General features: G+C 57.7%; 1 protein-coding gene across 3 annotated transcripts in view; it reads right to left on the bottom strand.

The window, feature by feature from the left end:
* The window catches only part of COL16A1 (collagen type XVI alpha 1 chain), a 50,611-nt gene that overhangs the window by 5,723 nt on the left and 17,444 nt on the right, over positions 1–27,444 (bottom strand). Inside the window, exons 30-65 of one of the 3 annotated variants that reach the window (XM_014837948.3) lie at positions 27,149–27,280; positions 26,367–26,402; positions 26,053–26,160; positions 25,616–25,738; positions 25,456–25,509; positions 25,211–25,252; positions 24,847–24,882; positions 24,716–24,769; positions 24,479–24,547; positions 22,337–22,390; positions 22,219–22,245; positions 21,383–21,439; positions 21,150–21,197; positions 20,967–21,020; positions 17,535–17,588; positions 17,295–17,327; positions 15,041–15,157; positions 14,916–14,957; positions 14,736–14,822; positions 13,872–13,916; positions 12,886–12,930; positions 11,110–11,163; positions 10,471–10,524; positions 9,883–9,936; positions 8,280–8,324; positions 8,111–8,164; positions 7,757–7,792; positions 7,352–7,414; positions 4,847–4,918; positions 4,577–4,630; positions 3,923–3,967; positions 3,683–3,727; positions 3,311–3,364; positions 2,797–2,850; positions 659–709; positions 236–325 (exon numbers count right to left, since the gene is read on the bottom strand). In XM_014837948.3, the coding sequence (XP_014693434.3) occupies positions 236–325; positions 659–709; positions 2,797–2,850; positions 3,311–3,364; positions 3,683–3,727; positions 3,923–3,967; positions 4,577–4,630; positions 4,847–4,918; positions 7,352–7,414; positions 7,757–7,792; positions 8,111–8,164; positions 8,280–8,324; positions 9,883–9,936; positions 10,471–10,524; positions 11,110–11,163; positions 12,886–12,930; positions 13,872–13,916; positions 14,736–14,822; positions 14,916–14,957; positions 15,041–15,157; positions 17,295–17,327; positions 17,535–17,588; positions 20,967–21,020; positions 21,150–21,197; positions 21,383–21,439; positions 22,219–22,245; positions 22,337–22,390; positions 24,479–24,547; positions 24,716–24,769; positions 24,847–24,882; positions 25,211–25,252; positions 25,456–25,509; positions 25,616–25,738; positions 26,053–26,160; positions 26,367–26,402; positions 27,149–27,280 (2,142 nt within the window). The remainder of the gene's footprint in view (positions 1–235; positions 326–658; positions 710–2,796; positions 2,851–3,310; positions 3,365–3,682; positions 3,728–3,922; positions 3,968–4,576; positions 4,631–4,846; positions 4,919–7,351; positions 7,415–7,756; positions 7,793–8,110; positions 8,165–8,279; positions 8,325–9,882; positions 9,937–10,470; positions 10,525–11,109; positions 11,164–12,885; positions 12,931–13,871; positions 13,917–14,735; positions 14,823–14,915; positions 14,958–15,040; positions 15,158–17,294; positions 17,328–17,534; positions 17,589–20,966; positions 21,021–21,149; positions 21,198–21,382; positions 21,440–22,218; positions 22,246–22,336; positions 22,391–24,478; positions 24,548–24,715; positions 24,770–24,846; positions 24,883–25,210; positions 25,253–25,455; positions 25,510–25,615; positions 25,739–26,052; positions 26,161–26,366; positions 26,403–27,148; positions 27,281–27,444) is intronic. The other 2 variants (XM_014837949.3, XM_014837950.3) reach the window with 2 other exon arrangements.

The raw sequence follows: 27,444 nt of genomic DNA, 5'->3' as shown, positions 1-27,444 counted from the left end.
TGGAGGGATCTGCACCAGTGGTGCTGGTGCATGGTCAGGCAGTGGCCTGGTGTACAGCTCTCTTGCAGAGCTTGTCTTTTCTTCTAAATATGATGCAATCCTCAGGCACAAGCTCCATGCTACCATCTTCCACCCTAACAGCCTCTCCTTCCCTGGAGACCCAGACGTGCAGTGCTGCGCTCCAAGCCAATTGGCCCCTCCCCCTGGGGCTGCGCCATAAGATGTGGGGTCTTACCGGGGGCCCAGGGTGTCCAGGTGGGCCCGGCTGGCCTGGAAGGCCTAAAAGGCCCCTTTCTCCAGTGGGTCCCCGGTCTCCTTTCAGGCCCTAGAGAAAAGGAATGGGCATGGGGAGAGGGAAAAGTGAACCCCACACAGCAGAGGCAGACATCCCATCATGTACCAGGGCCCACGGCCCCCACCCCCAGGCCCCACAGGAGCAGGTGGCACTGCCTGAACTTGGGGCAGGGCCCTAGGATGGCCTCGAGTCCTCTCTGAAGGCCTTCACCACATGCCGGTTGGGGACCTCTCTGGAGCAGGAGAAGCTGATGACAGGGAAGTGGGGGGATGTTCTCCATCCCCCAGCTCCCTCTGAAAGGAGCCCACAGCAGAGCAGGGCCAAACGCCTTGGAGGGAGGGATGAGGGGAGTATGTCACTCACCACTACAGAGATCCCAGCTGGGCCTGGCTGGCCGGGAGGCCCCGGTGGCCCCTAAAGAGAGGCGAAGTCAGTGGGATGGAAAGAGGCTCCAGTAATAAGGCCCCTGGGAGGCAGCGAGGGACCGACAGCAAGAACGAGCCCTGAACTTTGGCAGCTCCATTCTCTTCCCTAAATCCTCTTTCCCTTCTGGTCTTGCACTTGAGCTTCTGCCAGAAGATCTGGGCCAGAGCTGAGGCCTGGGGTCCCTGAGCGCACGGGGCCCTCACGCCAGCCGCACACTGAGTGGTACCCCTGGGGCTGTGCTGAGGGGACGGCCTGGGAGCCATAACCAGAGCCAAGTGCAGAGGGCACAGGCCCGAGGGAGCTAACTACGTGGGCCTGGGTCTTCTGAGGCCCCTCACTTCCTTCTGCTCTGTGGGAGGAGCAAAGACCGGGAGCTGGGGCTCTGCGTGCAGCATGGGATGAGGGGGGTGCGCTCAGCACCAACCCCAGCAGCCACAGAATAAGCTCCCAGCCAGCACCCAGGCCTCCCTGGTCTCCTGCAGCTCCCCAGCACTGGAGGGCGATGAGACTAAGAGGCGGCAGTGCTCCGGCCTGCCTGCGCTGCGCGGTGTCTGAATGCCCTCCCGTCCTTCTTCACATCCTCACCTCTGAGGCACCGCTCAGACGTCACCTCCCTGGTCAGAGCTACACCTTCTCTGAACCCCAGGGCACACAGGTCTCTCTCAGAGCACTTCCCTCCACACTCCCAGATGGAAAGTTCCAGAGGCACAGACTCTGTGCTACTCATCTCAAGTCTCCTGGGGCAGGAATGTCCTGCTTGGGGACTGGCACACAGCAGGGGGCTGGGCTGGACAGACAGAGGTGAGAAGAGGAACCTTGTGCTCCCCTCGTCCCCAGGCCCTCAGTGAGTTTCCAGTGGGGACACAATTTAGAGTGTGTGACTCCTTCTTTCATCTGTAACATGAGGCAGGACTGGGCTAGACCTGGGGTCCCCAATCCAGCACCTCTGGACCCCTTGAGATCCATAAAAATAGTGAAGAGGCCCTGAGAGTTCCTTTTATTGGCCATGAACTATTTTTAACATTCCCAAAAGCCTCCTGGAAATTGTACAGCCAGCTGCAATATGTCTGCAATAAAATGCCAGTGCACTTGCTTCTCTCTGGAACCCCATCAGCTCAGCGCATCGCACTGATCAAAGGTGCCCATTGGCAGTTGTCTACGTTGCTGATGAGGAAAGTAGATGGGAAATCCATTAGTGCTGAATAAATATCCTCTCCAAGGCATCCTACCTCAGTAAACATGCCACCCACTTACCCAGTTGCTCAAGCAAAATCCAGCAGTCACCCTTGACTCCTCTCTTTCCACCCCCCGCCCCCTCCCCATCCAGGCCAGGAGCAAGTCCTCACCTCCAGACACATGCGGGGTCTGTCCACTGCTACCCTGCTCCACCACCACCATCCTCCACTGCTGCCAACGCCTCCCGGGCAGTATCTCTGCTTCCACGTGCACGCCCACCCCTCTCTCAGGACCCTGACTCTGAGGTCCTCCACCCTCTGCATCACGTCCTCTCTAAGTTCAGCTTTCCCGTTCCCACACTGACCTTGGAGTTCCCCAAACACACCAAGCCCCTCCCAGCCTCAGGCTCTTTGAATCAGCTCCCCCCCACCCCAGCTGGCACCTTTTTAACATTCAGGCCTCAGCTCAAATGCCACTTCTCCAGTAAAGGTTCCTCTAACATCACCTCCTAGTCCCTCCTGTGACATCACATCACTGCCTGATGCTTCTGTGTTAGTTTCTGTTTGTTGTCCCTGCATGGAAGCCCTGGGATCAGGGGCTTGTCCGTCTCGCTCACTGCCATAGCCCAGTGCCTGGCATGGAACAGGGGCTCAAGAATTATTTGTTGAATAAGTGAGTGATCTTTGATAAGTAAACTCTAATATGCCCAGAAAACAACAAAATGGCAAAAAGCCTGGGAACCACTGGACTGGGTGATCCCAAAGCCCCTTACTGCCCCACGTGGCTACAGCTGCTCCAGTGGCCAGATCTTTCAGACCATCACCAGCTTGCCCACCACCATCCAGCCCCAGTGGAATCCTAACTCTCACAGAGGCAGAGATAGAAACAGTTTAACTCACAACATGGCCGGGGGGGCCGGGTCTTCCCTGGGGTCCCATGGCACCGGGCTCACCCTGCAGGAGACAGAAAAGGGAAGAAATGACACAGAAGAGCCTTACACACATGGGCTGTTCGGTGGGAGAGGGCTGAGCAGGGCAGACGGAAGGCCGGTTGTCAGAGGAGCGCAACAGAGCCCTGGCCTCCAGGCTTAAGCCTTCCAGGGCCTGAGGGACCAGCCATGCCCAGGGGTCTTGTTGGAGAGAGAAAGCAGGAGACCCCGCTGAGAAGGTCAGGCCCTGCCTTTTACATCAGTGACCCAGTAGCCCGGAGTGAGGGGAGTCAGTTATAACCCTTAAGAGGAGGGAGACAGTCAAGATGTGCAGTGTTGGGCAAAAGCTCGCCCCCCACCCCCGGCCCAGAAGGCCAATGACAGCACAGCCCCTCGGACAGTGAGCAGGAGGAAGTGGCTGCATGCCAGACTCAGCAGAGCCCAAGGGCTGTCTACAGGCAACAGTGCAGACCCCAGGCCCTTACCTCTGCTCCCGGCCGGCCACTGCTGCCTGGGGGGCCTGGTTTTCCACAGTCACCCTGGAAGAGAGAGGGGCAACTGGAGCTCACCAGACCTCCACTTGACTTCCCCCACACCAAGTTGACCCCACATCAGCGGGGTCCGGACACCTGCCCCGGCTCTGGCCAGCAGCCCTCTGATGTCCTCAGGTTGGTAGACGGTGGAGGCCTGAGCCAGTCTGCCAGGCGCCAGTGGCCTCAGAGGCTTGGAGGCTGGGAGGGCATCTCAGCCAAGGGTCAGGTGGCACATCTGCTCAGGCTAGGCTGCCACGTCTGCCTGGGGTCAGGCCTCCAGGGGAGCTGAGAACACTTGCTTGGCAGATGGCACCAGGGCCTTACCTTGGGCCCTGGAAGGCCAGGATGTCCTGTTTTCCCCTTGAAGCCCTGGAAGAAAAAGCAGGGCTCAAGCAGAGTCCACGTCCCACTCCTCCTTCCTCAAACAGATCAAACCCATCGAAAGTCAGAGCGTGGTCCACGGAGGATCTGGATTCGAGCTGCCCCACCCGCCAAGGCAGAACCTGCACCTGCTCAGCTTTGGGACCCCCGAGCCCCCAGCTCCTTCCTGCAGCTGGCACTTACCGGGGGTCCCATGAGTCCAGGCGGGCCAGCAGGACCAGGGTCCCCCTAGGGAAAGAGACCAGGGGCACTGAGACAGGAGCTTTGTCTGGCTTGTACCCATCTCATTCACCACTGTCTTCCCCTTTCTCCAGCTCCTCCCCCAGCTATCCTAGGATGGAGGGAATGTCATGTGGGGGCAGAGGGACGAATCCAGGCTGGGCTCAGCCTGCCTGCCTGTGGACCCTGAGTGAATCCCAGGCCCTCTCTGAACCTCAGTTTTCCTTTTCTGGGGGGCTGAAGGGGGTTGACCTTGGTACTCTGCTCTTTGCCATGTTCCATCCCTCTTGGATTCTCCAGCAAAACCAGACACAAGGAGCCAGGGCCACTCAAGCCCTTCCATGTCTGCAGCCTGTTCTTCCTGACACCAGCCTAGTTCCATTAGTTGCCTGAGTTTCTAGATATAAATTTACTCCCTTCACCGTCCTGCCTTGGTGAGGCCCAGGTCATCCAACCTGGCTAAGGCTGCCAGGAGAACTGAGAAACCAAGGGGCTCTGGGGCCATCTGGGAGGTGGGGTGTGCTGAAAGGCAGAGGGCATGGCACCCCCTGACAGAGGGGGGCGGTTCCCTTGACTTTGGAGGAGGAAGGGGGTGGCCTCCTGAGCCCGTCTTCTCACCCTCAAGCCAGGCTTGCCATCCTTTCCATCCAGACCATCCAGGCCAGCAGGGCCCTGAAAACCAGAAAAAGGCATTTGTGCAGGCCTGAGCTGGAGCCCTGGGAGGTGGGGTACCTGACCCAGCCCCTCCACCCTCTCTACCCCACACCCAACTCCCACCCCTACCACACACACCCAGGAGCACACACACACATGCACACACCCCCCACACACACATATGCCCCACCCCCCCCCCCCCACGCCTGTCAGGCTAAGAGGGCACACACGCACCTGAATCCCAGGAGATCCTGGTGGCCCAGGGGGACCAGGCATGCCTGATGGGCCTCGCATTCCTTCACTGCCCTGGAAGCAAGCCCCCCAACAAAGTCAGCAGGGCCTTACCCCGCCCCGGGAGATGAGGCCCTGGGCCGCAGGTTCTGGTGCCTACTGGAAGTCAGGACAGCTGGCTTCTAACCCCGGTTCTGTTCTGGCCTAACCGGATATATTCCACACACCACTCCCCCAAGAGGACCTGTTTTCATCTGCAAAGCATCCCCCTTTCTTCACTGCTCCGTGAGGAGGAGACTGGGCCTACTCAGTCCAGCATCTTCTTCAGGGTTGACCAGGGACTGGCATGGTGGGTGCTCAGGAACATGTGCTGAACTGACAGCACACATTCAGTTCATATTGGTCCCAACAAGGCGCCCGGCACTCTGCGGCTCTGATTCCCCAAGGTGAAAACAAGGTGGCCCCTGTCCTCAAGGAGCTCCCAGTCTAGTGAGGGTCACAGACCCACCACAATCAAGGGAAATACAACAGTCCATGTGCTCTGTGTGAATAAGGAGCTGTAGGAGCTCAGAAGAGGGAGCAGCTTGCTCTGGCTGGGGTCAGGGAAAGTGCCACAGAAGAGTCACCAGATGCTAGACTCTGAAGGCTGTCCGGGATTAGGGCAAGTGGAGGAGAGAAGGGCATGCCAGAGGGAACTTCAGAGAAGGATGAAGATTTGGAAATGGTCCCCTGCCTGGCTGAGCCGGGGTGTCTGAGGGGCCTTGTGATGGGCGGGGTGGGAGAGGAGGCAGGAGGAGCAAGAGCCTGGTTGGGGAGGGCCCTGAACACCACACTAGACTCTATCCAGCAGACCAGGGGTTTTCAGACTGTACTTCTCAGAGCCCTGGGGGTTCCTGGAGGAGCCTCGGACATGGGAGTACCAAGAGGAGGCCCAGAGGGTGGGACTCCAGAACCCCTACCTTTGCCTTGGCCAGAGCAGCTCCACTTGCATCTGTTTTATAGATCAAGGATTCACATGAGCTTTTGTGTGATGAAAAGGCTCAAGGACTACAAAATAAAATCTGAAAACCACCGCTACAGGCACTGGGGAGCCATTGATGGTTCAAAGCAAGGGAGTGATGAGAGCAGATGTATGAATTAGAACGTCTACTAGAGAAGGGAGGGGGAGGCAGGCAACTTAGTTAGGAGGGCTGTTGCATTCCCCAGTGGGGAGAGGGTGGCTGCCCCGCCGCAGTGGCTGTGGGGGTGGCAGAGGGGAAGGGATCCAGCTAGAGACCCCACAGGGGGAAACAAAGAGCTCTGGATGGCACTGCAATGCCACCTGCTACCAGGAGGGGTCAGCACAGCCCCAGGAAATGTCAGCCCCACAGGGAGTTGGCATGGAGAACCACTGGCCAGAGGTTTGGGATTCTCTGCAATGACCAGCCCAAGGAGAGCAGGCAGCACTGGGGTACAGAGCCAGCACAGGGGCTCTGGCAGGGGCTGTTCCTCAGGTGCCCCACCGAGAAGGGAAGGGAGGTGGCACCCCTCACTGCCTCAACCATAGCTGATAGGCACCAGCTCTGGGGAGGCAGCCAGGGGCCTGGGGACTCTCCTGGGCAGGGAGGGAAGTCTCAGTTCTACTGCTAACTTGCTGTGCGCCCCTGGGAGGCCCCTGACCTCTCTGGGTCTCAGTTTCCTCACCTAAACAGTGAGAAGTTAGACCAAGATGGTGCTTCTATAACCCATTCCAGCTCTGGAGGCTGCGCCGCATGCATCCAGGGGAAAGAGGCGCCCCGAGGCTGCAGGCCTCCTGCCTTTCCCTCTGGACCATGATCTCTGCCTACCCCAAGCTCAGAAGTCAATCTTGGGGCCTCTTACACCACCTATTTGTCACATCTGGGGGGCCCAGAGGGTGAGCTGAGACAGGAAGGCAGAGCTAGTCTCTAAAGTTTACTCAGCCAAGCCCAGGGGCAGCCAGGGTGAGAGCCCCCCAGACTCTGCCTCTTCCCACCCTGTCACCAGGTCACAGGCTGCACCTGCCCTCCTGGGTCCTTGGGGACCACCTGAGCACGGCTGCCCGAGAGGCCCATTCCCCCTTGCCATGTTGTCAGGCACAAAGGCAAAGGCCCAGAGCACCTCCTGCTGTATGGCTTCCCCCCACTCAACTCCTCGCCCTCCCCTCAAAGAGACGAAGCTGGCCTGGGCTGGCCGGTCGCATTCTAGTCACCCACCTCCCCTTACAGCCCTCTGCCTCCTCCCCACCCACCTCTCCCAACAGGCAGGGCCCTCAGCTGCACAGAGGCTGGCGGGCATCCTGGTCCAGCTGCCATCCCTGGGGCCCATGGGTCCACCCGGCCCTGTTGCCCTAAAGCAGTTGCTGGGCCCTTCCTGGAGGTCTCCTTCCCCACCCTTGATATAACGGAGTCAGTTCCTGAATTTCCAAAGGCCTGATGCTGGGGTGGCCCAGGGCCACGGGAACTGCATGGCTCAGATCTGTGACTGTGGCCAGCTTGGGGTTCTTCTCACCTTCTCTGCTTGGGGGCCGGGTGGTCCAGGTGCTCCAGCTTTGCCTGGGAATCCAGGGGGACCCTATATCAATAAAGGAGAAGGTGGGAATGAAAGTGGGGCCAGAGGGGGAGCTGCCTTCCTTCTTCCTCCTGCTTCACTGTTGTTAATGTGATGCATTTTGACTTCCTGGAAACACCACCAGGAACGTTGAGTCTGGCTGGCCTGTGGGGCTGAGGCCCACCCAAGAGGCCCTGCTCTCCAGGTCCCAGCTCCTGGAATGAGGCCTGGCCACCCAGGCCGTTCCTCCCATGCTTCTTGCCTCCCCTCCCCTCCCCAGGCCTGTCCTTGTTCAGCCTGGCCTGGTCAGGTCTGCCCCTCCCAGACAGGATGGCGTCAGACAGAACTGGCTTTGTGTTCACTCACCGGAGGGCCTGGAAAGCCTGGCTGGCCTTGAAATCCCTAGGGGAGAAGCAAGGGACAGTTGCTGTGCTGCCCCCTCTCTCCTGCTTTCCCGCCCAGGTGGAAAGAGTGACAGAGTGAGGCCGCCTCAAACCACGTGGCCTTGCCCTCCCCTCTGCTCAAGATGGCCAGCAGGCGAGGCTCCGGCCATGAGGTGGGAAGTCACGACTCAAGGATGGGTAGGGCCTGGGAGGCCAGAGCTGGTCACCCCTCCCCACAGGAGGGTGACCCCCAAGAAAAGGACCCAGTCCCTTCCCTGCCTCCCCCCAGCCATCCACTGTGGTCAGGACAGCCAGGCAGGTCTCTGTCACCACTCACCTGATCACCCTTCTCACCCGAGTTCCCTTGGGGTCCTCGCTCTCCTCGGGGACCCTGTCACCACAGAGAACAATGCAGCTGGAACCCAATCTTCCTGCCCTCAGACCCCAGGGCAGGACCAGGGTCAGGCATCCCCATGTCCACAGCTCCCTGCCCCTCCCTCACTCACCGCTGGGCCTACGGGACCAGGGAGGCCTTCGGATCCTGGCGGCCCCTGGGGACACAAAGGGGCAAAATCAGTCACTGACTGGGGGAGCCAGGAGATCAGGAGATGGGGCAGGGAACAGGGCACAGAGCAGAGGCAGGGGACGTAGTGGGAGGCCCTCTAGACCAGCAGGACTCCTCCCCCTGCTCTGTTCAGGCCTCCTTTCTCTTGCCTGAGCTACTGCCCCAGCCTCTTAGCTAGTCCTGCCACCTCCTGGCTCACTCCAATCCAGCTGGCAACTGGCTGCCATCTTCTCTCCATCAACACAGCTCTGATGATAACACTCTCTTGCTCCAAAACCTTCCATGGCTCCCTTCTGCCAACTGAATGACCTGCACACTTTCCAGCAATGCTGGGTTTTGAGGCATCCTGTAATCTGGTACCAACCACCCTTCCCACTTCCCTTCCTTCTCCCTTTCTTACCTTCTGCCTTGCTTGGTCAGACTGCTGTTCCCGGAACATACTCTATACATCCATACCTCTGAGCCTTTGCATGGCTGTTCCCTCTATCCAGAATGTCCACCATTCCCCAACCCTTTCTAGGTCTTTTGAAACCTTACCAAGTTGTTAGGTGGCTTGAATCTGTTCCTGAGGTGCCCTCACCCATGGTTTCTCCCTCCATGATTCCCTAGTACAGACAACCATGTGCCTCCCCAGCCCCATTCAGGTCTCAGCTCAGTGCCACCTCCTCAGAGAGATCTCCCTCACCCTCTAATAGTGTCCTGCACACTGCCCAAGCCCCTTAACCCACTCTATTTTCTCCATGGGTTTTATCTCTCATTTACATATATTTGCTTATTATCTGTTATCTGCCTCCCCCAGTGGAATGTGAGCTCCATGAGGGTGAGCGGTACGAGAATGTTCTATTCATCATGGCATCCTCAGAACGGAGCCTGGGACCCGCAGGCCCATGGGAAACATTCATTACTGAATAAACGCACAGCGGGGTTTGCTGCAGCCCCCAGGGCCTCACTGACATGCGTGAGGGGGAAGGTAAGACGGTAAGGTTTGGGAGGTTTGTCCCAAAGGGACTTGGGTTCAAGTGCAGGCTCCACCCTAACTCACTAACTAGCCGCGGGACCCTGGGTGAGCCTCAGTGTCCTCATCTGATAACAGCCCAGCACCTGTGCTCAGCACAGGGCCTGGCACACCTGGCTGCAAAGGGCAGCTCTGGCCTTGCCCGGGACAGGCCAGGGGTGAGCTGGGTCTGGAGTCCCAGGCCTGGCTCTCTCTGGCCCACCCTGGCCCACTCGCCTACATGGGGGAGGAGGAAGAGGTTCTGCTGACAGCTGACTCTCGGCCCCCCTCCCCTTGGCAGCCCCGGCCAGCCAGGGCTCCACGAACCCCACTGGGAATCTCCCCACAGGTCCCACCTCCGCAGCAACCAGCCTGCGCTGACTGCCTGAGACGCAGCTGGAGCGGCTCTGGGGGCAGGCAAGCAGGGGTCATGTCGCCCCCCTCACAGGCTGCTGGAAAAATCTCCCGCCTGCGGTGGTGCAGGTGGTGGGGCAGGGAGCGGCGCCGCGTTTGAAGCCCTTCCTTCCGCCCCCACGCTGATGCAACTCACCGATTCCCCCTTCTCTCCTGGGGCCCCAGCGTAGCCACGCTCTCCCTTGATGCCCTGACAAGCGAGCAGAGAGAGTGGAATTAGCCCCGTGGCCCGCCTGTTACAGCGCTAATGCGAGGGGTGGAGACTGCAGCTGCCACACAGACTGGCACGTAGAGGCAGATGGCGCCGAGGATGAGAGCTGGGGAGGAGAGAGGTGGGCTGTTCCCCACCAGCCACTGTGGCCCTCAGTGGAAAGCGGGGACACGCCCACCCAGCAGGCTCCTGCAGGAGGCGGTGCCCCAACACTGTCCCCCCAGCTCTCCCAAGCCCCGCAGGAGGCAGATCTCAGTCCTTGCTGGGTCTGGGCCTTTCAGGGTGCTCTGAGAGTCTGGCCCTTGATATGCAGTGACGGCAGTGGGTCCCCCAAAGCCACACTACCCATGGGGCTTCCAGTGGGGGTTCTGCACAGATGGCCTGGTGGAGCCATGGGCTGAAATGCTTGGAAAGAAGGGAGCCCGATGAGGGACGCCCAAGTCTGGTCCTGTCTCGACTACTCCCCCTCCCCCCCAACTCTGGTACCTCCAGAGCCAGGGTCCCCTTACTCACAGGCAGTCCCGGGGGGCCCATGGCACCTGGGTAGCCAGGTTGCCCTGGAGGACCCTGCAAAGAAAGGTAGACATGATGGACCATCCCCCCAACATTTCTGTTCCCCCCTCCCTGGGTGAAAGGGCAGTCAAAGCCAGAATGCCTGGAGCTGCCATTCAGCAGGTGCCCACTCGCCCGCCCCCAAGTACAGTCACCACTTTTTCCTCCAAGATCCGGGTTCCCTCGGTCATGACCACCACCGCAGGCCTAGTGACAAGCACCAGCCTGACCAGGACCCTGGGAGCTGAGCCAGAGAAGGCCCAGAGCAGGGGAGGTTGAGGACCAGGGAGGGGCTGGAAGGGGCCTGTTGAATCCTGTGGTACGAGGGCAGGAGGGAGAAAAGCCCCCAGGGACACAGGCGGAAGCCACGGGCCAGGGGTATTTGCCCCTCACAGGGAGTCAGGCACGTGGAGATCGGTCACCTTCTACCCTGAGGGGGGTGTGAAGACCTCCATATCAAGGGAATAAGGGCTGAGGGGTAGAGAGTTTCAAAAGAAGGAGTCCACTCCCATCTCCCAGTCAGCAGCCATCCCTGGGGGCCCAACCTCTGTCTCCCCAGGGCTCTTCATCTGTCTCCATCCCCCGCCAGCCTCCTCTTACCGGTTCCCCTTTCTCCCCTGTCGGGCCCCTGAGGCCTCGCTCTCCTTGAAGACCCTTGGAGAGAAAAATCATGAGAAACTGCCGGGGAGGGCAGTCCTCACCCAGCCCCTGACTCCTCCTCCTGCCCAGCAGTCCTCTGTTGCCGTTCCAGGCCAAGGTGGGGGTTGCTGGTGGCCCCCCCTAGTGTCCCCGGCAAGGTGACCATAGGGGGTGTCCCCAGAAGAGTAGCCGTCAGAGGTTTCCACTCCCACCTATGGGTGCCTCTCAGGAGCAGAGCCCCCAAGGCAGGTAACTACAGAGAAACGCCCCCAAGGTGGGTGACTCTCAGAGGGTACCCCTCAGGAGGGTGACTGTCATTGGTGTGCCCGACTGTGGTAACTGGGATGCACCTTTAGGAGGGTGGCACGTGTGCTCCTCTGAGGGACAACTGTCAGGAGAGGTGTCCCGAGAGTAACGCATCTCGCCAGAATGTATCACTGGAAACCCAACACTTACCTGTCCAATCCCCACCCCCCCAGCCAAAAATCACCTTTGTTTACAGATGCAGGGGAGAGACACGGGAAGGCTCCCTCCAGAGCGGTCCCTGTCACTTTTTAGGGTGGAAATGGACATCAGTGGCAATCATAGCCAGAGCCCCCACCCCTCGCTCCTCACCCTGGCCTTCGTAGATTCATCACACCATTGAGGGGCTGTGTCAGCCCCTCTCCCTTGTGCCCTCAAGAGATGACGCCCAAACCTTTCCACAACACAAGACAGATGGCTAGACGGACAGATGGCCCCTTCACCCAAGCAAGCAGAAACAGACAAGGTCCGGCCAGGATGAGGACGTGGGGACAGATGGAGCTGCGACAAGGAGGGGCCCTGCTCCCTAGTCTCCATCACCAGGCCTGGGAGGAGAGGAGGCAGGCCCCAGGAACACGAAATCTGACAAACAGGAGGTTAGTTTCCGTGACCCGGGAGGGAGCAACAGTGAGGATGGGGATGACTCAAACACGCGATGATGATGATGAAGGCAGAGCAATTAACGACACCTGGCAGACGGAGCAGGCCAAGACGCGGGGCACAGAGGGGCAGGGCCCCACAACACCCAGAAACCCAACTGGCTGGCATCACATGCCCAGCCTTGGAGCAGATTGGGACCGGAGCCAAGGAAGAGGAAAGAAAGAGCAAGAAGCTGAGAGTTCCCTCTAGGACGATGGGAAGGGTGCGAGCATGGCCGCCTCTCAATTCCTGGGGTGCCTCTGGACAGCCCTGCCAAGCAGCAGGGCAGCAAACCTGTGCCAGCCTGCAATGTGAAGCCCTAAAGCTTTGGCATCTCTGCCGGGCTCTCTGCCAGGTGCCTGGCAGGGCCCCAAGAACTACTTTCAGCAAATCTTCAGTCAACACCAAAGGTGGGAGAAGCAGGAGGCAGAAGGGAGGGATAAAGAGACCCCTAGAGGCACCAGCTTAAAATAAGAAGGTAAAATAGCTCTGGAGGGCTTAGGCGGGTGACGTGTGATTGTGGGAGAGAAAAGGGAAACGGAAGCGGGGAGAAGAGAGATGAGATAAAGAAAGCAGGAGAAGAGGGAGACGGGAAAATGGAAAGAAGTCAGAGATTGGGAGGATGTCCAAGCTGCTGGGACCTCAGGGAACCTGTGTCGTTAGCTAGCGTGCCTGCAGGGGAACAATGACAAACACGGAGGAGGAAGGGAGGGCACGACAGGGAGGGAGACAAGCGAAAGCCACAGAGACCTGGCTGGCGGGGGAAGGGGAGGTTGAGCAGTGCTAGGTTCTTACAGGCAATCCGGGGGAGCCAACAGCACCAGGAAAACCTGGGGGGCCCTGGTGGGAGAAACAGGCAGGTCACATCTCACAAGCACAGTCACCCTGGGGCCCAGTCTGGGGCTGGGGGGTCCTGGGAGAGGAGGTCACGGGAATATTTTCAAGGCAGCTGGAAAAAGAGACTCATTGCAAATCTTGGCCCAGAAGACATCTGCTCCTCCCCTTGGCTCCAGGAAGAAAGGCTCCGCCATCAGCAGAGACGCGAAACAGCACCCCGAGTCAAACAGCCTTTCCTGCGTCTTCCCAGTCCAAGTGAATGCCCTTGCTGGAGTGGATGCCCCTCATGCCTGTTATCTGACCTCCATGTGCCCCCAGGTGGGTGGCTCCCTGGTTCTAAGATGGTTCCCACCAGCCTTTTTTTCTCCATAGAAAGCATTTTCAGTTCTTCCAGTCTTTTCTAGTCACTTCTATTTTCCTACCATGTCAACATCACAGAGGACTCCAGGGTAGATGCCCCTGGTCTGGCCTTTGCAGACTTGGCCTAGAGATGGTCCTACAGAGCAATGGAGGGCAGCTCCATCTTAGCTCCTGGCCCCTCTAGGAACTGGTGTCACGGGGGCATGGAGAGACATGGCCAGGCTGCCACATGCTTCCCTGGCTGCCGAGACCAGGAGCCAGAAGCCTGGGCTCCTCTGCCCAGGACAGCCAGGTCTGCTGTGCAAAACCCTGCAAGGATAGGGGTGGGGAAACAAGGATGGGCCCCTGAGGGCCTCCCCTAAGCAGGACCACAGGCAGAGCAGGGAGGAACAGGCCAGTTCCAGGGGATTCGGTGGTGGGAGTCCACAGTCCCCACAGATGCTCTGATGAGGAAAGAGAGGGCAGTGTACGTTCCCACTTTCTACTCTGCCCAGCTTCCTGGAGACACGGCAGCAGAATGGTGTCCGAGCATCACCACCCCTTTGCGAACTTCTCAAGTGGGCCAGGAGACCAAAGATACTTACAATAGGGCCTGGAGGACCCGGGGAGCCCCTCATGCCAGGTGGACCCTGCAAAGGAAGCCAAGAGACACAGATGAAGAGGCTCAGGCCCCACAGAGCCCTGGGGTCTCTGCAGCCTTCTTCCTGGCTCACCACAGCCAGAGTCAATGGAGGGCAGCTGATATCAAAGCAGGATGTGAAAGCTGATGTTAAACCTTTCATTCAGTTCATTCGATCATCCAGCAAACATTTATTGAGCAGCTAATATGTCCCAGGCACTAGCCCAGGTGCTGGGGACACAGCAATAAAGAGAACATGAAAATCCCCGCGTCGTGGCCCTTACAGTCTAGGGGAGAGGTGGACAGCCACAGGTAGAGCGGGGGCTGGCACACGGTGCTCAACAGACAGCTGTGGAATTCTCCTAACTGAAGGAAATACACAGTATTCAGAGGGGATGAGTGGACACAGGGAGGGGGATGGGGGTTCCAGGGATGGGGTGGGGGTTCAGTTCAGAGAGGATGGTCAGGGAATGTCTCCCTGAGAAGGTGATATTTGAGCAGAGGGCTGAAGGGGTGAAGGAGTGAGCCCTGGAGCAGAGCTGCAAGCAGAGGAAGCAGCGAGGCCAGAGAAGGGAGAGTGTCCCGTGGACAGAGAGCAGCCAGGTGGCCAGTGTGCCAGGAGAGCAGATGAGGTCAGAGCAGTAAGAGAAGCCAGGGCACCCGAGGCCCCGAGGCCTCTGAAGGACTCTCAAGAAACAGGGAGCCACCAGAGAGCCCAAGAGGACATTTGGCAGGAATGAAACTGCCCTCAGGAACTGAGAGCCACTTAGGTGGGGACACCAGCTCCCGCGGGGCCCTGCCTGGATGAGGGCCCGGGCCCTGGCTGTACCTCTTCTCCTCTCTGGCCAGGCAGTCCCGGAGGACCAGGCCGGCCAGGGCTCCCGACACAGTCTGGATCTCCCTCATTGTTGTCTCCCTGGAGTGGGATGGAGATGGTGAGAGTGAGTGGCCAGGGCCCCTCTCACAGGGCTCAGGGCAGGGGGTGAGGAGGAGGCGAGGGCCCACTCACCCGGGCCTCCTCGGCTCTCGGGCGCTCCCGCTCTGCGAAGCACTGTGGAGGACGACAAAATGCTGTCAGGGGAGGCGGCGGGAGCTCTCCCTGCACCCAGGCCGCCCCTGAGCCCGGGCTCCTACCCGGGCACAGCTGTCAAAGCCTGGCACGCCGGGGATGCCCCGGTCTCCCTTCTCTCCTTTTTCCAGAAGGGCCGCTGGGAGGGCCGTCTGCCCCTGGACACAGTCCCCGCAGAGGCTCTGATGAGAAAAATGGGAGGGCAGTGCGGCTTGGGTCTGAGAAGGCCAGCATGGGCTGGGTGGGGGAACCCCACTCTGAACTCAGCCCGGGGTGCCCTGCATGGCAGTCCTCCACCCACACCCTCTCTCCCCGCAGTCACATCCCTGCAGCAGCTCCGCTCCATCCTCAGGGGACCCAATCCCAATAGTGGCTCTGAGTTTTCTCCAGGAGGAAGCTCTGATAGGGCCAAGCCAAAGCCATTTTCCAGACAGGCGTGTGGGAGGAGGCGGAGGGGCCCGTGGAGGGACCATCTGTCCCGGCTGTTCCTGCAACCTGCACCCACTGCGAGGACACGCCATGAGGATCTGGGCTGAAAAGGCTGGCTCCAAACACCAGCTTCTCTGCCCAAGGGAGCAAAGGCAGCAGCTGCAAGAAGAGCCAGGCCCTTTGCAGACACCCTTGGGGACGGGGCCTGCCCTCTGTTCCCCAGCAGATCGCACCGGCACAGACTCCCTGTTCACTGGGTCTGAACAGTCTTCCCGAAGAGAAAGTCCTCCTCTTACCTGGACGTTTTAACCTCTTTGGGTCACAGACCCCTCTCAGAGTTTAGCGGCAGCTATGAGTCCCATTCCCAGAAAAATAAAACCCACTAATGAAAACTAGACTACAATTTCAGAGGACTCGGGAGCCTGGAGTCTATCCAGGGCACGGTGTCCAGGGCCCCCAAGGCAGGAGTGCCTGCTCCATCTTCACCCTTCACCGCAAAGCCCCATGATAATGGCGGCCCTTTCCACCTCGCCCATGATGCCAGCCATGGTAACAGGCCTTTGCACATTATCACATCCAATCCTGACAGAACAATGAGGCAGGTCGTCTTGTTAGCATTCTGGAGATGAGAAAGCCGACGCTCCAAGAGACGGCATGACTTGTCTAAGGTAAGGGGGAACCCGGACTGGACCCTGGTCTGTCCACAGGCCCAGGCTTCCTCTGGGCCGTGGGTGTATATGGTGGCTGGGGTTCCTGGTCAGAACCCCGCGGGGCACCATCTGACCCCTTCTCCAGGCCACATTTATTCCTGTTTGGGGCCCTCCATGGGGCCCCAAACACTTGATTAAGAAGTTGTCAGATGAAATGTTACACAGAGAAATGTCAAATTCTGCATGTGGAGTCACACATCACTTGCCCAGGGATGGGGCTTGGGGGAACCTCGGCTTGCCGGAAGCCTAGGGGAGAAGAGCTGGGGTTTCATTGCCACACTCCACCGTGACTCAGCCTGTAACTGCTGCCAGCAGTTTAACTCGACCCCAGGCTGCTTCTGGAGACGTCTGCTGTCCAGACAGGGGTGGGGCAGGAAGTTCCCATGCTCTGTCCTGACCAGCACCTGCTAGGGTAGTGGGAGGTCCAGGGCACTGGCTAGCCAACGCTAGACAGGGGTGACCAGGACAGGGGGGCTCTGGAGGCCAAGGCGTGGGAGGGACCCCAGAGGAAGCTGAGCTGGAGGACAGAAGAGTCCAGGCCTCATCTCTAGGGGTGACTGGGCAAGGAAGGACTTGTCACCCTTGGTGCCCAGCTTAGGGGGCCAGGCCAGGCCACAGCCCTTGGTGTGCTCTTGACACTATCGGCAGGCCCTGTCACAGGCCAACTCTCTTACCAGGCCCCAAGTCCCCTTTCTTGCAAACCCCATCTCCTTCCTGGGTTCTTTTTGGATTGACCAGAAGACGGCTGACGCCTTCTTCCAGGCACCCACCCAGTCTCCTCAGGGAAAATAACCTCCACAGCCCCCTGCCTGACCGCCCTCTGATGCACTTTTGCCCTCCCCACTCTGCTTTGGAAGCTGCCGGGCCCTGCCCTGGCATGAGCAGGGTGGTGCTGGGCCTCCCTGGCAACTGCTGTGGGCAGGCTTCAGGGTTGGAACTGCCGACAGCATCCATCATGTGGGTACCTTCACAGGATTCCTTCAAACACTCATTCAGCAAACACTGAGGGTCCATTATGGGCTGGCACCACACTGGGCCCTCTTAGACCAGGCGCCTGGAATGCCCCACGAAGAGCTCCATCTGCAGCTCTCTCTCTGCGGGGCCACGCAGCTGAGCACTTACGAGAATCCCTTTAGGGGACACCCCCGCCCGTTCCTACTCCCTCCCTTTATCCCCTTACCTTCAGGAGGTGCTGTTCAATGGGTAAGGACCCCTGCAAGAGATGACAGGAGGGCTCAGACAGAGGAGGGGAAAGGGGATGGAGGCTTATGACATCAGGTGGAAGCTTAGGAAGCCATGTGCCAGCCAGGCTTCTCCCAGCCTCAGAAGACGGAGAGAAGAGGGACTCCCACTCCAGCTAAGGAAGCTGAAATGGCAAGCTGAGCCGTGGGGAAGGAGGGAGGGGGCTGGCGGTACCTACCAGCTCCGCAGTCAGCCCCGGCTGTCCTGGCAAGCCGTTGTTTCCAGGTACTCCCTGCAGCCAAGGAGAGACACGAGTGAGTGGACTCCCCTCTCCAGCTCGCGGGTCACCCACCATCCCCACTGCCTCCTCCCCTCATCCTACAGAGCTGAGAGCCCTGGCTGGCACGAGGCTGACGTCGATTCTTAGCTCAAAATCTCCAGACTGTTTGTAGGGAAAGCTGAGGAGGCCCAGAGGGGTGACCCCCAAAACCTGTCAGACAGGGAGTTTTTCCTCACGTGTTAGGGGAAGGTCAGAAATTGGGCCAAGGGTCTTCTATTTGGAAGGTAACTATTGTTTCTTTCTGTGCTAAGTACATTTTCTATATTTTCTCATTTAATCATCACAGTTATTTTGGTGAGTGAGGCGTTATCTCCATCCTAAAAACAGAACAAAAAATGCAGAGAGGGTACCTAATTTGCCAAAGGTCACAGGATGAGCCAGGCACAGAGGTGAGATACAGAGTGAGGACCACTGGCTTCCAACTCCTCCCTTAACCACTATTTCAGCATCATTCCTCAAAAGACACTTCCAGAACACTCACGTACACAGCAAGATGGAGGCTTGGGAGTCAGACCTATCTAGGTGCAAATCCTGACTACCCGCATAACTTTTGGCAGGTTACTTGGGGAAAGAAATCTCTCTGCCTCAGTTTCCTTATCTGTAAAACAAGGATAGTTTATGGTGAGGCTTAAAGGAGATCATGGCTGTAAGGAGCTTGGTACGGAGCCTGGCACGCAGGATGCTCATGTTAAATGTTTGCCACCCAGACTCTGTTCCCCTTGCAGACTCACAATGCACATTTGCATATTAAATACTCCACGGAGGCAGGGAGTATGTTCCGTTTTAAATCCCCGGTGCCCGCCATGGAGGGGGCACGCATTAACCACGCACTGAGTGAATGCACAGCTGCTCACCTTGCTCTCCTCGCACGGGATTTCCTTGGCCCGCTCCGAGAGCTGGCCTCCCTTCAAGTCCCAGCTCCCAGCAACAGGACACACCACCTTCCCCCACCTGGAGTCCGCCTCCCCCACCCCCTCCTGCACCCCCACACACTGTCACCCTGCCAGGATCATTCTGTGCCTTAAATGAGTAAATGCGGTAAAGTGCTTAGAACAGGGCCTGGCCCAGCGAAAGTATTTTGAATGTGTTCCTTATAATTATGCCCCTAAATTATTACTCACCCCCCGCTCCACAATCATTGCCTGTGTGTTAACTCAAGCCTGACACTTGGTGATTTTCTTGGCCTGATCTTCCTCCCAGAACTAAACATCCCATCTGTTGTTCTGAGGAACTGAAGGGCTACCAACTCACTATCTACTAGCTATCTAGCCTCGGGCACATTTCTTAACCTCTCTGCCTCAGTTTCCTCTTCTGGGAAATGGATGAGGATTATGTGAGATTGTATCACTCCAGCAAATAAGAGCTGTCTATCTCTGAACCTGTTTCTGCGCCTGGAGAGAGTAGCTGCTGAGCCCTCCTTTCCTTGAAAGGACCGCAGGAGGTGACCTGGCGCAGAGGACACGCACCCTGCCTGGCACGAGCCGGCCTGTTAGTGGCAGTCTCGGCATGGTCTCCGGCACTGGCACCAGACGAGGACTCTGGTGCCCAGGACCAGGCTCGGCAGTCACTCTTTTCTGCCTCATTCCCCAGCGTGTCTTGGCAGGGCTCACACTGTATCAGCGTGTGCTTGTTAACAGGTCACTTTGAAATGACTCTCATGCTTCCCCGAGCAAACGGCAAGCCCCCTGCAGACAGAGTCCTGCCTCCTGGCAGTGCCGCAGGAAGCTGGGACACTTGGAAAACGTGTGGCTGGCCCGTGGGGGACCGAGAGTTGGCTCTACTCTGAGCTCTCGAGGAGACAGAGAGAATTAAGATCCCGGCGGAGAGCCCCATTGGCAATGGGGGCTCCCCAGAGTAGATTCTCAGCCCAGGTGGCAGTGCGGGAAGAGTGTTTAAAATCGTTGGGCCAGGGGGAGTAGTTTGTAAAAAGCTTCCATGTGATTCTGCTCTGCTCCTTCAGATGGAATCACTCTTCCAGGAACTGGGAGCCAGACACGTGGAAGCCACTGTCTGTGCCTCCCAGGACCTCTGGGAAATGGGGCCTGGAATGCAAATCATTGGAAAACAGTCCTGAAAGGCAGAGGAGGGGACGAGAAGGCGTTCTGGATGGGGAAACCCCAGTCCAATGCTGCCAGTTCCCAGCCGGATGACCTCAGACAAGATGCTTCACCTCTCAGAGCCTCAGTTGGCCTAGCTGTGACTTAGGGATCACACCATCTTCCTACTGGAGTTGACATAAGGCTCAAGTGAATGAGAGAATGGATATAAAACAATAACAGTAGTCGGCATCCTAATGACGGCTAATGCCTTCCAAGCATTTACTATGTGCTAGGCAGGGTTCTATACAATTTGCATGTATTAACTCGTTTAATATTCACAAAAGACCCACGAGACAGGTGCTGTAATTATCTCCCCTTAACAGATGAAGGAACTGAGACACAGAGAGGGTAAGTAACTTGCCTAGCACCACACAGCCAGCACATAACAGAGCTGGGATTCAAAGTCAGGCTGCGTAGCTTTGGAATGCACACTTCAATCACAATGCCACGGGGATCTCATCTCCTCCTGCGCTCCCCTCACTGTCTCGGGCCTCCTTGCTATTCCCCAAACATCTCATGCACATTCCCACCTCTGGCCATTTGCACCTGCTGCTTTCTCCCTCAGGGATACGCTCCCTCACAGGCTCACTCCTCATTTCCTTTAAGTCTTGATTCAAAAGACTTAAAAGTCTTTTGTCACGTTCTTTTCAACCCTTTCCTCAAATATCTTCCCTGCCCTCCTCCAATTCTCCATCCCCACGCCCTGCTTTAACTTTCTCCTTAGCACACATCACTTTCTAGCATATTATATTTTATCCATTTATCTTGCAATTGTCTGTCTCTCCTGCTAGAATGCAAGCTCCAAGAGGATGGGGATTTTTATTTGTGTCCACTGCTGTCTTGCCAGCACCTAAAACAGTGCCTGGGAAAGAGCAGATGTGCAAAAATATTTGTTGCATGAATAATGTGGAATGCTGCTCCAAAACAGTGGAGCTCTGTTCCAGTGCGGGGGATTTTTGTCTGACCCAGATTCTGGGTCCCTGACAGCTGACCGGGGCATGAGCTTGGCATGGCTGTCAGGGGGTGCCTGGGCTAGCACCCAACAGGGCATTCCTCGAAAAAGGGCTGGGAGTGCACACAGCCAGCCCTAAGGGGTCAGTGGGTCCCCCACGCCACTCTGCCAAGCAGAAGCACAGGGGAGTGAGAAATGACCGGTGCGTGCGTGGGGCAGGGGAGGGGCACGGAGCGCGAGCCCTGCCTCCCAAATTCTCTTACTCTTCTCCCCCTTTACCTGCAGCCCAGGCACTCCAGGGGGGCCTGGTGGTCCAGGAACACCGGGAGGACCCTGAGGGAAGAAGAAATAATCAGACCCAGAAGCAAGCTCTGCCCCATGGCTGGGGGCAGCAGCGTAAGGCTGGGCAAGCCGTGGGGTGCTGGCAAACAAGAGGAGTGACAGAGGAGACAAGCGACACACCTGCGGGCCCGGCTGCCAGGAGCTGCCCATCCAAAGTCCCGGAGCACCCTGGGTGGGAGTGGGGGTCGCAAAAGAAGGGGAGAGGTTATAGGCAACGTCCACACCAAGCGCAGGGCTGCGTGGGGAGGCAGCTGGCTGGGGCGCAAAGCCCCGCGGGGCCCTAGCACGCTGGGCTGAGGCGGGAAGCCTGGCCTCTCCCCCAGCCTGGGGGGAGGACTCTCGGCACCACTTACCGGCATGCCAGAGAAGACCAGGTCTCTGGAGGGGCAGGAGCACTCCCCCGCCTCGCCCTGAAAAGACAAGAGTCTTTGTCAGAGGGGGCCAAGGATGGAGAACCTTCTGGAAACTGCTATCTGGAAGGCAACGTGGGCTCTAGAGATGGAGAGGCCAGGGTTTAAATTCAGGGTCTGCCTCTCGTGATTGTACCTCTGGGCCATCTGTTTAACCTCTCCGAACCTCAGTCTCCTCATCTGTAAAATGGGGATAATAATGCCGAATGCATAGACTGTCATGAGGATGGGCTGGATTAACGTACATAGAGTTTCTGCTACACGGCAAGTGCTTGGCAAACAACGGCTCGTGAAATTACCGAGTTTTTAGTTCCACCATAGCCTGCTGCTGGACAGGTAGTCTCACATCCCCTACAGTCACAGCTCACCCCGGCTGCAGCCCCACTCTCCTTGGGCCAGCCTGGCTTCCATGCCCTTCTCTTCTGGTCCCACACATCTCTGCCCTCTCACCGCTAGTCCTTCCCAGCTCAATTCCTGTCCCTGTCTGCTGACTCAGGGCCCATTAGAAAATGCAGCTGCCCCCTACGGAGGCCTTGTCACTCTCTGGGTCTCCTGGGATCCTAGTTGAGCCCTGAGCCTGCAACCAGGTGAAGTGGGAATGCGTGGGGCCCCGGCTCCCCGGATCCAGGAGCTGGTGGGTGGCAAGAAGCCCGGGATGACTTCTCAGCTCCCATCCTCCAGTCCAGAGTGACTACCACGTGCACAGATTACCCTGGGTGGTAGGGCTGTAGGGGCTGCTAATTTCCGTACAGTATCGGTCACAGGTCCTTGGGACTTACCTTCTCTCCCTGGGATCCCTTTTCACCCTGCAGGGAAGAAACACAGGGAGCTGAGTAGACAGGGCTGTGGAGACAGGGACAGATGTGGCTTCCTGCTTCCCTGAGACACTGTACTCACTGGCATCCCTCTGGCTCCTGGAAGGCCAGTCTGTCCTCGCTGCCCCTCAGCGCCCTGAAAGGAGAGAACCTGGGCTCAGTAATCGAGGCTGGACGGCAGCCAGCCAGCTGGCCCGCCTGCAGGGGAGGACGACAGGACAAACAGAAGCAGCGCCAGGCTCTCCTGGTGCCCGCGTCCCAGAGACCATGTTCTAGAGGAGGAAACTAGGCACAGGAGACCAGGAGAGGAGGAGGGGGATAAAGACTGGCGCTTCCTGAGCTCCTCCCGGGTGTCAGACACCATGCAACGCACCCGTCAGAGAGCACAGAACCAAGTCCCCACTGCCCGCCGTGCAGGACAGTATTGCTCTGTTCTACAGGTGAGGAAACTGAGGCTTAAAGAAATTTTGTAACAGATCCGACGGCACAATTGCACCCAGGTCTGTGCGGCTCTCCTCTCGCCCTTTTGTGTGTGACACGCGTTCTCTCTCACAAGTTACCTCAGTTGACTTCGTGAGGAGAGAGGAAATTCAGCCCCTATTTACCAACAAGGAATTGGAGACTCCGAGAGGCTGTCACTTGCCTAAGGTCACACAACTTGTGAGTGTGGGGCCTGGGCTGGGAAGCCTCCTAGATGGGACTCAGCTTGAGGGGAGAAGGTTTAGAGAGGTTAGCCCGGCCACACAAGGGCTTTCCAACAGACGCCTTCCTGTGGGACGTGCCACCTTTGCACACGGGACTCGACGCTTCCCCAAGGAGCAGGCCCACGTTCACCTCCACCTCTGATTTACCCTGGGGTTCCCTGGGACAGGCAGGGACCCTGACTGACCAGCTCCGCTGGGCAATACAAACTGGTGGTGTGGACCTGGGCAAGTCCATGGCCCCTCTGGGCTCGGTGCACCCTCAGGAGGAAGCCATCCATGATTCCCAAACTAGAACTGGAATTTCTCTAGGGAGCCATCAGGATAGAAAAGATGTGGTTCCCTGGGCTATTTCCACATTACCAAAAGCCCAAGAAAAATTACACATTTGCCCACAACCTGGCACAGCACAGGCTGGCTGAAAGGCAGCCTTTCTTTGATTTAGGCTAGAACTATATCATCTTGTAAAATTCGAGTGGGCTCATGTGGAGTAGGAGCTGATTATTATACAGATCTTTGATGAATGAAAATGAGGAAATGTATTTATTATGACTTAATCTATGCAATTTGTTCAACAGACACATCTTTTAAAACATGGGAATCACGGGTTAGACAGTAATAAAGGGAGGTCTTTGAGAGTAATAAGATTGAAAATATCCAGGCCGGCCCCGTGGCCAAGTGGTTAAAGTTTCACGCACTCCACTTCAGCGGCCCGAGGTTCGCGGGTTCTGATCCCAGGTACAGACCTATTCCACTCATCAGCCACACTGTGGAGGCATCTCAAATTCAAAGTAGAAGAAGACTGGCACAGATGTTAGCTCAGAGCTAATCTTCCTCAAGCCAAAAAAGAAAAAAGATGGGAAGTATTGCTGGTCTAGATAGATCTGAGCTGTCCAGTATAGCAGGCAATAGCCACGCGTGGTGATGTAAACCAAAATTAAGTGAAATTTAAAATTTAGTTCCTCTGTCACACAAGCTACATTTCGAGTGCTCAATAGCCACGTGTGGCTAGTAGCTACCCCCTCAGGCGATACAGAATACAACATTTCCATCATCCTGGATAGTTCTGTGGGGCAGCACAGTTTAGATGAGCCCTAATGGCTCCGAGGTTTGAAGCAGTCGGGGGGCATTAACCAGCGGGCTTTGAGGCAGACAGACCTGGGTTCAAGTTCTGGCTCTACCTCCTCACTCTCTGCCTTTCGATTTCCTTGTCTATGAAAAGGAGGCAATAAAGGCCGTGCTCTGACAGGGCTGCTCTGAGGATTAAGGGAATCGCTGTTTAGAGCTGAGCACAGAGGCTCAGCGCAGTCACTGCTCAAAAGATGGTAGTGATCAGTATTGTCATGATTCAGTGCTCCCCCCCAAACAGTGCAGTCTTCTCAAGGCTGGACCAGCCTGAGGCCTCTCTCCTCCCATCCCTCCTGCTGCTGGGATGGGCAGGGTCAGCCCTGTGATCTCTTCCCAGCAGCAACGTCCTTGGTCCCAGCAATGCTTCCACCATGGAGCACAGAGAAGACCCTTACCGGAGGCCCAGAGACACTGGCACCAGGAGGTCCCACAGGTCCAATGGCTCCCTTCACCCCTGGAGATCCCTGTGGAAGAGAGGGTACAAAGGTTCTGGGGCAATCCAGCAGGTGGGATGCATCAGACCAGGTCTTGGGCAGCTTCTGATGGCTACCACGCAGCTCCCATGTCCCCTGCACCTCCTGCCAGGGCACCACAGCACTGCAGACCTAGTGCCCAAGGAGGAAGGGGCTCACCTTGGCTCCCTTCTGTCCAGTGGGGCCAGGTGGTCCCCGAGGTCCTGGAAGCCCCTGCAGATGGAAGCACAGTTAGTTATCTCTGTTCTAGAGTGGCCCCTTCCCCTGCCAGCTTCCTCGAGCAGACGTACCTGAACGCCAGGCAAACCCTGGGCTCCAGGCTCCCCCTGCAAGTCAGAAAAGGCAGACTGGGCCACAACTGTCTAGGCCAACCTACCCCACTGGCAGACCTGCTCTGGGGTGGGGTATCTGCCAGCCCAAACTCAGGAGAGCTCCCCAAGGGACCATGAGGGTCAAAGAGGTGGGGCTCAAAGATATGGTCCCCAACAGAACAACAGCAGGCCAGGGATGCTGCCCAATCCCTTATCCCAAAGCTGAGCCCTTCAGCATCTAGGGGCAGGCAGAGCTCTGTGGTTTGGGGGGCATATGGGAGTAAGTAGCCGGCTAATGGAAGTTTTAGGGGGCAAGTAGGCAAAGTTAAGGCTGGAGACTCACCTCGGGCCCTTGGACTCCCATTCCTGGAGGCCCAGGCTCTCCCTGAAGAGGCAGAAGGACAATCCTTGGCTTGAGATTCCTACTCACTCTGCACCCCTTCCTCCTAAACCTCTGCCACCTCCGCCTTCTCCCCCCTCTATAGCTGATCCCCAGTCCCCACTCCAGGCTCACTGCCCCCATGTATCTCCCCACCCTCAACCTCACCCACACATACCTGCAGCCCAGAGCCCCCTACTCACACATACCTGTGTGCCCTTCAGTCCTGGGGGCCCTTGAACTCCTGGTAGACCAGGCTTGCCCTAAAAGACACAGGTGGCCCATGTGTCCCCCAGGGGAAAGGGGGCAGGAGGGAGCAAAGAGAAGCCCAGGTCGGGAAGGACTAGAGGACAGGCAGCCAGAACTCACCGGTTTACCAGGCCGGCCCACGCCTTCAGGGCCCGGCTCTCCTTTGGGGCCAGGCTTCCCGGGCAGTCCCGCCATGTTGGTCAACGCCCCCTGCAGGCTGGGGCAGGCAGTGCAGCCATCGCCCTGGTCAGAGATGGGCACAGCCAGGAGCCCGTGAGCCAGGGCTGGCAAAGGCCAGGAGGAGGAATCGGAAAGGGGGTCTTTGTGCCCCTCTGAGAGCTCTGCCCCTCCACTGGCCCCACCTCAGCCTGAGAAATCAAAATAGGCCCCTGACACTCCTAGCTCTTCTCCCTGCCTCGGAGAAGAGCTGAGGCCCCTCCACCCAGCGTTTCTGACATCCTGTAAGGCTTGCAGCCTGACTCCGCAGTCCTCTCCCTCATTAGCTCTCAGCCTGATTTCTTTTTGCTCATGCAACAAACTGCCCCCACCGGACTGACCTTTTCGCCTTTTGGCCCTGTGGGGCCCCGAATCCCAGGCTCTCCTGACAGTCCCGGCTGACCCATGGTGCCCGGTGTTCCAGGATCTCCTGGATTCCCAGCATCACCCTAAAAGGAGTAGGGTTCAAGGAGGGCAGAGGTGACCCAGATAGGGACAACTTGCCCTCTTGGGACCTGCAAGCACTCATGGCCCTTCGCTGGGGCTGGAGGCTGGACAGGGAGTGGAGAGTGGGTACAGAGGAATCAGGAAAAGGAGGTGGGGAGGGCATCTGAGAGGAGGTGCTGCCCACCCATGCCCACCGAGGTTCTCTCACCTTCTGTCCCTTCAATCCACGCTCTCCAGCCTTGCCCTGAGGAGAAAGCATTTCCAGCACCCATTCATTCGTCCTAGATGCCCCTTAGTGTCTGGCACTGTCTTAGACCCAGGAATACAACAGTATACAAAACAGACCAGAATCTGCTCTCGTTCTAGTGAAGCAATATTGTATAGATTAAGAGAAGAGACTTGAGCCAGAGTCCTGCCTGGGTGACTGTGGGCAAGTTACTTATCTGTGCCTCAGTTTCCTTATCTGTCAAATGAGGATGACAAAAATAGCACAGGCTTCTACCCTCTAGGGTTCTCGTGAGAACAGATTAGCTAATAGAAGCGAAGTGTTGCATGGCACACAGTGCACGTTCTGTTCGTGTTCGCTATTATTGCTGAAGCAGTAATAATAATCATTACCACAGTGGGGACCGTCATTTCCTGGATGCCTAGCGTGTGCTGCTAAGGGCTGCACACACATCATTCCTGGGCTTTACAACACACCATGCACAGGAAACAGAGGCACAGAGAGCAAAAGGAACTTGCTCAAGTAAAAGGCAGAGCTGGACTTTGAACCCAGGTTCGTCTTGTGCCGGTCATGCCCATTCTGCACACTCTGCCAGGCTGTGTCCCAGGACAAAGGCAAAGGCCTGTCAGGCCAGAGACAGAGGCACTGACCCCTCCACACTCCCACCTACTCCCCACTGTCCAGGGAGCCAAGGCACCCAGGCAGGGTCCCTCCCGTCTCGTGAGCCCTGCCTGCATCCCGGCGCCAGAGGCCTCGGAACTTACCTGTTTTCCTGGTAGACCGAAGCCTGGAAGCCCAGGCTCTCCTTTCTCTCCAGGAGGGCCAGGCAAGGCCACCATGTGGCCGGCTCCATCCTGAGGCTCGGACAGGGCTGGGCACAGCTCACAAGGCTCCCCCTGTTGAGAAAGGACACAGGTTAGAGGGCCCCAGGCCAGGTTTGGAGTTTGGGGCTGGGGAATGTAGCCGGCCTGACACAGCTCTGGGCAAAGGATATCTCAGGAAGATCGTGAGAGGTCAGGTAAGAGATGAAGGTGGGGGCCAAGTCATCAGGGGTCTTGAC

Source organism: Equus asinus, chromosome 5 (assembly GCF_041296235.1).
Source record: "Equus asinus isolate D_3611 breed Donkey chromosome 5, EquAss-T2T_v2, whole genome shotgun sequence".
NCBI lineage: Eukaryota > Metazoa > Chordata > Mammalia > Perissodactyla > Equidae > Equus > Equus asinus.
This window is presented reverse-complemented; position numbering and strand designations above follow the sequence as displayed.